Here is a 9,446-nt window from a genome sequence, read left to right on the forward strand (position 1 = left end):
TTAATAAGCAGATTTTTTTCAATAGCTATATGGTTAAGATATTACTAGTACATACTCTAAGAAAAACTAGAAAGTAAGACACTTAGGTCCTTTAACAAATATTTTCAAGGACTGTAATGAAATCTGATTGCAAAGTATGCTGATAGAACACAAAATAGAATAAAATAAATCCAGACTTTCACTGAAGAAAGCGGACACAGTCATCTTTTTTCTTCCTAATGTTTCTACTTATCAAAACATATGTTATACTTACTAGTACCTTAAGCAAGATGTATCTGGTGGCTGCTCAAATTGTAAAGGCACGATTTTCAAAATCTCTCCACATTTTGTTCTTAAAAAATAATGCTGTATCATCTTAAATACCAAGAGCCAGTCTTGTATAAAGGTATTGGGCCAAGGGCAGCCAAGGATGAGTAAGATGTGGGCAGTGCCCTAATCACAGCATCTTTTACATATCTGAAAAATGTCCTCACTGAACCTAACTTACAATCTAGTTTTTATTATCACTTTCAAAACTGCAAAATCATCTGCAGAAGTGCCAATAAAAAACATAGCCTAGAAATAATACTTTGAAAATAGAAAAATATGTTTTTAAGACGTCATAATAAATATCTCTCTAAACAATATCTTCACATCTCTATTAAAAACTTTCTTTGATTGTTTTTTTCTTCCCATGATATATAACGAATGGATCAATTCACCTGTTTATTTGCAGACGGCAAGTCTTTACCATTAAGGTAATATTTTCCTTGGTTAGACTAAAATGTTCAGGTCAATTTTTTTCTTCAAAACAAATCTTAAAAAATAAGAAATCATGACTAATGAGTCAGAAAATCCTATCTTTCAACATTCAAGATATTCTAAAATGGGGTGTTATCTCTTTAAAAAAATATCAGAATCTATTTATAAAAGTAGTATTGAATTAATTTGGAATACCCAATCCTTGAAATATTAAAAAAAAAAACCCTAACATGAACTATTCAAAAAATTTCAAACCTCTAAATCTGGATATTAAAAATAAATTTAAAAAAATAATATATTTTTCCCTCTGACTTTGCCAACATGGAAATATTAGACCAAAGTAATTCTAACACAGCACATTTCTTGGACATGGTTTTGAAAGTAAGGAATGGGAATGACTGGTTCTACAGAATCAACATTTTTCTTCAGTGACTGAGTGATTCCAAGAAAATTAAGATCTTTCCATACAGACACTGTCACGTAAGACCAGAAAAACTTAAGGTTTATCTGCTGTGCTATTTAACTGGATCCAGATCAGATATTCTTATTTTAAAAGCTCTATTTGATGTATGTTATATTCTATTCTTGCCTCAAAATAACTGATTTCTGATACAGTAAAGAAGAAAACAGAAAACCATGGGTCCATGTGAGTAATGTCAAGTGGCTGTCCCCTGTCCTTTATCCACTACCTCCTTGGAATAATTTTCAGTTTCATGTAAGCCTGAACTTACAGAGAAAAGGCAGCTCTGTTTCTGACCATATCACAATTTTCCTCCTGTTGTTCTAAATTTTGACTCCTGAAACCATCAGATATTATTCTGTTAACAGAGCTCTTACATTAGGGTGTCTTATGGTAGCCTAACATATGGAGTCTTAAACTTCAGTCTCTCATATAGTGCTAGTGGGAGTTCTGTAGCTCGTCTAATATTAACAAGTAATGATACATACTGCATATATACCCACTCACGTATCTCAGACTTAAATAACTCATATTTGTTATTCAATTTATGACTAATACATTTAGAATTAAGCATTTTACATGTTTAAAATGTAGTATAACACTTTCCCAAATCACGAACACCCACATTTTATATCAAATATTGCATCAAAAAGAGTGAATGAACTTAGTACAATACCGTGATAGTATAATATGGAAGATTTCCTTCACAGGAATTATATCTATTCTTGGCAAAATTTATAGAGTTTAAATTATTTTCACTTATTGTTTCTCAAACATAAAATTAAAAAATTAGAGCCCAAATCAGTCAAGCACTTCTATCACAGGTTTTACACTTCAACATTAAAATTATACTCAGATGTATAGTGCTGTTTTTCCCACTGGATGATTTGAAAAAAAAAGGCTTTTCATTATTATGTGCAGTGACCACAGAAGCTGTGTACCTATAAGCACACGCGGCACACTGCCCTGATACTACCATTCCGATGTTCCCTGTTGGTGGGTGAGAAAGGAGAGTGGTGGGCACCTTCTGAGAAGAAATCAGTGTTGGCTTTCCTCTTGATAGATGAACATGCTGCATTTCTTTTTAATAGGTTCACTTTCTCATAAGTGCTTGAATAAAGTGCCTTGACAGCTCAACTGATCACATCTTAACCCCCTAGGGAAGCTTCAGTTCACCAGCTTGATTTCTAGCGTTTGATCACAACTTGTTCATAAGCTCCAGACCCCACCCTAAAAGTAGGGAAAAAACAAAACAAAACTTCAAACTTGTGAGCTGTAGTGTTTGAGATTGTTCCACTTAATTTTGTCCCCAAAGAGATAGTGCATTAGGCATTTTCTACTTGATTTGATATCCACAAGGTTTATATTAGATATCACAGAGAGAAAGTACTTGAAGTATTGAATGTTTATAACTGATACACTGGGATTAGTCTAGTCCCTGATCACCTCATACTTATTCCCACAGTAATCTAGTAATGTTTCCGAATTCTTAACTATCAACACACTGTGGCAAACATGTTTATATATAAATGCAGGAGCATATATTGACTCTAGCAGTTCAGGTCTTGCGCTGACTTAATGGATGATAGTTTTTAGTTGCATTAGTATTGTGGCGTCTTAACGAACTTAACTAGGAAGCGCAAAAATTATTTTAGTCAAATGCAAATGTCTTTATAGGTGGTCAGTATTGTAAATTATATCTATGCTAATGCAGATTAAAAGGGAAAATGATCTTGAAGAGGGCTTTATTTCTTCACGAGCTTGGTTTGTCAGACTGCTGGCTGTCCTCCCACATCTACTCTCCCCTTTTCCATGGTTTTAACTAGGGACAGCTTGCTTGGTTAGAGACCACATTTCCTGAACTCCTTTGTCTACAGGTTTGGCCTTGTGACTAAGTTTCACCCCCAAGGAACGTGAATGGAGATATGCCAACTTCTGCCTCACTTGCTTTAAAGGGACATTGCTTGCCTTGGACTGGTAGCAATTTTGATAACACAGCTAAGGAAGATGGTAAAGGACAAAATGGAGGTAGCTGCACCAATGAATCATTTCTGGGGCAAAGCTGTCCCTCCAGGCTGGCCATTTTATTTTTGGGTCTCTTTATTATAGCAGCTTAGCCTTTGCCCTAATATGCCAGGTACTAACTGACCTCTATTAATGAAATATGGAGACTACTAAAAGACTTAAAATTTTAAGCTTTGTGAATAAAGTACTTAGAAATACTTAAATTAAGTAAAGACCTCATCAACAGGTTTTTTTTTTTTTTCTATTGTTGATTCACCTGGTACCTTGGCCTTACTTTATAATGGAATGAACACATGTTCCGTCTACTGTTTCTTGGTCTGGGAGGATAAGGTTTTTGTTTTTGTTTTTCTGGTGCTGAAGGAAAGTGCAGTGTTTATTGCAGGGCACCATGTAAGGAGTCCAGGGCAGGTAGTGCTCAAAACATCCAAACTGGGAATTTCCTGGCACTCCAGTGGTTAGGACTCCGCGCTTTCACTGCCAAGGGCGCGGGTTCAATTTTCCCTGGTTGTGGAATTAAGATCCTGCAAGCCTTGCAGCATGGCAAAAAAACCCAACCAAACAAACAAACAAAAACAAACAAAAAAACCAAACAAACAAAAAAAACCACCAAACCAAACCAAAAAAAAACCCCGAACTCCCCTGATAAAGGTTTTCTATAAGCCTGTAAACACAGTGTCTTTTTGAGGGAGCTGGATTTATTTTTGGATGAGGATCATTCTACCCTTTCACTGACCCCTCCTGAGTGATTAGGAGGAAAGCTAAAGTGGTACTGCATGGTGGGAGGGTATTACTGCTTAAAGTTATCACCAGGCACCTATCTCCTCATTTGTCAAGATGTCAGGGACTACTACCTGACATTTCACTCTGAGTATGCCAGAGATCAGTAAGACCAGAAGCAACCACCACGACTGGTCTCTGCCCTTAATGGAATTTTAAGGGGAAATTCTAAAAAATGGAAGTAAGGTAGTGGTTACTAGTCCACCAGGACTGAATTGGAATTCTCAGTTGATTGCTCAGAGACTTCTGTTCTTACAGATTCATTCTAAAGAAGAAATAGGAACACCTTCAACAGAATACCTGTGAACACTCTTTCACAGCTGCAGATAATCAGAATTTGAAGGAACCCTGGTGAGCACCACTGCACATAGGCTTTTAGATGCCCTAGAATGGTTCTGCTTCATGCAGTGATGGAGTGACAGGAACCAGACTTTTGCTCCTGCTTCAAGTAACTAGAAAACTGGATAGACTATATGAAACAACAGTTTTCACACACTGGACAACAGGCAGCATGGGACTGGCCCTGAGATAAGGGAAAGAAAGAAAGAAAGCCAGACAAACTGCCTCAGCTTTGCTGCCTAAAGCCATTTCCTTCTGGACCATCCCAGCCTACAGCGCAGGGAGGGAGGACCCAGATACAGCTAGGTGGTCTCTGTCAGTGGAGGACTCAGGTCAGAGCTCAGGGATGCAGGAGCTACAATTTGTAAGTCCGCGGTACCAGAAGGAGGGGAGAAAAATAATGGCTGCAGAATTTCCAATTTTGATGAAAATTTTAAACCCACAGATTCAAGAAGCTCAATGAACCCTAAGCAGAATAAACACAAAGAAAAACACACCAAGGCACATCATAACCAAACTGCTAAAAACCAGAGATAAAGAGAAAAGCTTAAAAGCAGTCAGAGATGAAAGATAAATCACAGAGGAATAAAAGTAGAAATGAAAGCAGACTACTTGTCAGAAATTAAACGTCCCAAAGGCAAGCAAGGAGGTACATGCAGGGTTCTGTAAGCAGCCCTGAGCTGGCCAGGCTGTATCCACTAGACTTAAAATGGATTACTGCACACAGTCCTCCCCAAGTCTCTATCACTTGTTGCCCTGTTCTCTTCAATCTCACAGGTTCCCTTTTGGAACTGTGGTTCTTGTGCCTCTTCTGTGCCCTAGGTAAATGATTCTGGTTTCATCCTGTGCTACTAGTTTATCTTACATAATGGATCTAACACTAACACATTAGCTTCTCTGATGAATACCCACTATTTATGGAGAACCTATGTGTACGAGTACTTGCTGGACAGTCCAAATTAACTGCCATAAGAACTCTGAAAGACAGACCTTTAATTAGTATATACAAAGTACTTGAGTGTTTTCTGCATACCAGATTTTGTCCTAAGCATTACCATGTCTTCCCTCATTTAATTTTAACAGTATTAACTCTTATGAGGTGGGTTCTATTATCATCACTATTTTACAGGTGAGGACACTGAGGCAGAGAGAAGTGAAGTAACTTACCAAAGACACACAGCTAATAAATGGTGGAGCTTGGGACTGAACACAGGCAGCCCACTCCAGAGCGTGTGTTGTTCTCCCAGGGATGCAGCTGTCTTTTTGGTAGCAAGTGAGAGATGCAATATGTCAAGATCATGGCTCAGCTGGGTAATTATGGCTAAGCCAGGAACAGAACCCATATCTGACTCCACGGCCCATCCTCCTTTCACCATGACACATTGTTTCTGACATTCTTCAGCATGTAATATGAATCTACTTCAACCCCTAATTGTCCCTTTAGGCTTTCACGTATTGGGTGATTTTTTTTAACATTCATTTGGAAGGAGGATGGGAGCCAGAATTCTTAACTACATAAATGTCTTTATATCCTAGGTTCTAGATTCTCTCTCAACTAGAAATTATCTTTCTTTTCTCTAAGTAACAACACAAATAGCTAGCATATATTGAGAACTTTTTATGTGCCAGGTACTGTGCTAAGTAACTTTACATAAATGATCTAACCTAACCCTTACAAAAATCCTATGAGTTACATAACTTATTTACCATTCCCATTTTACAGGTGAGGAAAATGAGGCTTACAGAGAGTTTACTAACACTGTAAAGTCAACAGTGGAAGAGCTATGACTGGACCCTGAGTCCCTGAGATAGCCCATGCGTTTATTATTTTGGTTCCTTTTGGTTGGAACTGTAGCTTTTGCTGTTTCTCCACCTAAAATAATAATAGCTAGGGCTTACTGAGTATATCATGTCATTTATACTTTATAACAACTCCAGGAAATAGGCATATGACCACATTTTTCAATAGAGTTCAGGTCAACTAAAGTTAAATGATTTACTCCCAAAGTGGTCTGGTTAAGATGTGAACCTGTCTCTTTAACTCAAAAACACATTTTCTCTACCATACATATCATTGTCCTTATAAATGTCATTCTTCTATCAGTTCCCTGCTACTAGTCTTTCCCTGCTCCTATCTACCCTCAAAATTATGGCCAGTTACTTTTCTAAAATGCCAATCTGATAGGTCAGTTCCCTGCTGAAGAATGACCAATGGCCCCCCAGTGTACACAGGAAGGGTAAACATTTTGTTACGGGGACGGAGGCTCTTTACAACCTGTCTTCAAGATACTTCCCAGCCTCATGTCCCACAACTCCATTTCACATGCCCCACCTCCTTAGAAAAACCTGTTTACGGGCATTCTCTAAGTAGGTGATATTATTCATAAACCAGTAAGATAAAATGATTAAGTACAATGAATGGGCTTTAGACTCAAGAGACATGGGTATGACCTTAGTTTTAACAATTACTAGCTTTAAGGCCTTCCTTGGGTAAACTTCCTTAACCTCTTTTTATCTTTGTTTCCTCTTTTAAAAAACTAATAATAGTATTGAAAGAGATGAGAATTGAATGAAACATACACATGGTGCTCAGCACATAACTAATAAAAGTTCAGTAAGTATTGCCCATAATTTTTATATATTCTCTATTATATAATTATATATTATAATTATTATGCCTGTTAAGTTCCTTCTATTTGTTCCTACTACCAGGAATATCTGTCTTCCACATACCCCTTCATAGCCGCTCACTTATCTTTTATTCTCCCAAAGGCCCTCTTCAAGTGTCAACTTTTCCAGGAAGTTTTCTCTGTCTGAGTGAGGTGCCATCTCAGAGTTTCCTCTACTTCTCTATATTATAGTATTTATCATACAACTATAAAATTTAGTTTGTCTATCTCACCTGCTAGAAAGGGTCAGATAACAAATATCTTAGGAGGGCCACATAGTCTCTGTTATACTGCTCATGGTTCCTACTGTAGCACAAAGCAGCCAATTCAGACACTATGTTTAGATAATACATAAACAGGTGGGTTGTATTCCAATAAAACTTTGTTTACAGAAATAGGCAGTGAGCCAACAGGGCCCATGGGCTGTAGTTTTCTAAACTCACATGCTAGACTATAATCTAGCTGAGGGTAAGAGCTGGGTCTTTCTTCTTTGCACCCTTACCCACAAGTTGGCCCAATAAATTGTTACTGAATTTAATAAGTGCATAAGTAAATGAAAGTTACAAAAGGTCTAAATTGTGTGACTCCTCTATAAACCTCTTTTCAAAGTCTCCTCCTCCACAGCATAGTTTTATTCCCACCTATCACATCGGAAGGTAGTTAGTTGCTGATGTAGGTGTTTGCTCCTTTGTATCCTTTGGGCCCTGCAATGTGCTGGATGCATAGGAGGTACTCAATAAAATGAGTATTGGTAGAAGAAATGAATTAAACATTCTTTCTGGTTTTGAGCATTAAAGAATAAAATAACTGTCTTGGACCAAGGGGGCTCCCTCCCCCTGCAACTCTGACTTAGACTGTCATTGTGCTGGAATTCTACATAAATACTCCACAGAAATACTGGGTACTGGGTGCACAGGGATCAGGCTGTGGGGAAGCAGTGGAGTGATCAGAATTTCTAAGGTGTCCTCAGCATCTGTGCTCACTATCATCTGCTGCAGTGCTGGGAACCAGAATGCTAAGTTTGGCAGGTGCCTTTTCTTCATCTGAATCTAAATAACTACCAACATGAAGATTAGTTTTCCGAACTTATTTTTCTTAATATGTATGTTAGGCTCTAGTGGGGCACAGAAAAGAGAGTACAAAAAAGATTAATATCAGTGCCTGCTACTCAGTGGTTGTGTAACTGCTCATAACAGACAAGATCACTGATTGAAAATATAATTTTGCTTTGCTGTAAGATATCAGACTAAGAACTCTTTTCTAAATGTCCTTTTTATACTGCAGCTTGCCCAGTGCTCTACCAGTTCTCTACTAATACATTCTAAAAATACATCTAAGGAAATCAACAAATAAACTTATAAAATACAATTTCAAACATATTCAGGCTAAGGAAAACTAAGAGCTACACTAAGAGCTGTAATTCTTCTCATGGAACTTTCTAGCCTCAATCTAATACAAACTTTGTAACCTTCATCTTCTACTCATGAGCATGTAAAAGAAAAAGTCAGTCTATTCTTTATTTTAGTGAGATACTCTTTGGACTACGTACCTGTTTGGAAGATGATGACTGCCAAAGGCTGTACTTCCCCCGGGACCCACAAATAACCTCAGTCCTTCTTCTGCAATATACATTTACAATATTTGTTATAGGTACAATTATTAGGTTGTCAAATAATATTCATATTATAATAAATTCACATTTTACATTCAGCTTTGTTAAAGAAATAAAAACTTAAAAAAAGAACTACATACATGTTTTAAAACAGGCAGTTTAAAAGATATCCTAATAGTTACTTCTTGTTAACTTTCTTAAAGCTATTTTTCTTAAAGCCCAGTAAAGAAGACAGCTGTTCCTACAAACTTCCTCAAGCAGGGTTTAATTATTTCTCTTTACAACCAGTTACATAATGAAACTAAGTCCATTGTTAACTGCTCTCTATTCACACCAGCATGAATAATTATAACTTTCAAATTGGTGGCACATAAATTTTCAGTTTCAGTGAAAATGCTAAGGAGGGAATGAGGCATTCTGTTACTCACTATCATTTTAAGATCACCACCTAACCTTCCAAATTGCAATAGTGACTTGAGGTACTTATGCCCAGTTATGACAAAGCAGACGTAGATATCTGTCATAATGTATATAATCATGGCAGACATTGATGCATAGTTAAAAAATACAATAAAAGCTTTCTTTAAAATTGATATTTTTAAACTAAAATTAATTCTTTTCCAAATTTAATATCCATTAACAAATGAACTAAAAAGTTGTCTTCAGATTTTTATGGGTGTGAAATTTATTTTACAAATACCGAACACTCAGTATCATAATGTACTGACTCTTTACTGCTGACCACATTGATTATACAAACCCGGGTCACATACATCCATATATACTTTTTTTTTTTTTTTTTTTTTTTTTTTTTTTTTGTGCC

General features: G+C 36.8%; 1 protein-coding gene across 1 annotated transcript in view; it reads right to left on the minus strand.

Moving 5' to 3' along the window:
- Positions 1-2,309: 2,309 nt before the first annotated feature.
- EEIG2 (EEIG family member 2) overlaps positions 2,310-9,446 on the minus strand; it is a 108,057-nt gene continuing 100,920 nt past the window's right edge. Inside the window, exons 10-11 of the mRNA XM_007449340.1 lie at positions 8,561-8,630; positions 2,310-2,431 (exon numbers count right to left, since the gene is read on the minus strand). Coding sequence (XP_007449402.1) covers positions 2,389-2,431; positions 8,561-8,630 — 113 coding nt within the window. The 3' untranslated portion in view covers positions 2,310-2,388. The remainder of the gene's footprint in view (positions 2,432-8,560; positions 8,631-9,446) is intronic.

Source organism: Lipotes vexillifer, unplaced genomic scaffold (assembly GCF_000442215.2).
Source record: "Lipotes vexillifer unplaced genomic scaffold, Lipotes_vexillifer_v1.1 scaffold393, whole genome shotgun sequence".
NCBI classification, from domain to species: Eukaryota; Metazoa; Chordata; class Mammalia; order Artiodactyla; family Lipotidae; genus Lipotes; species Lipotes vexillifer.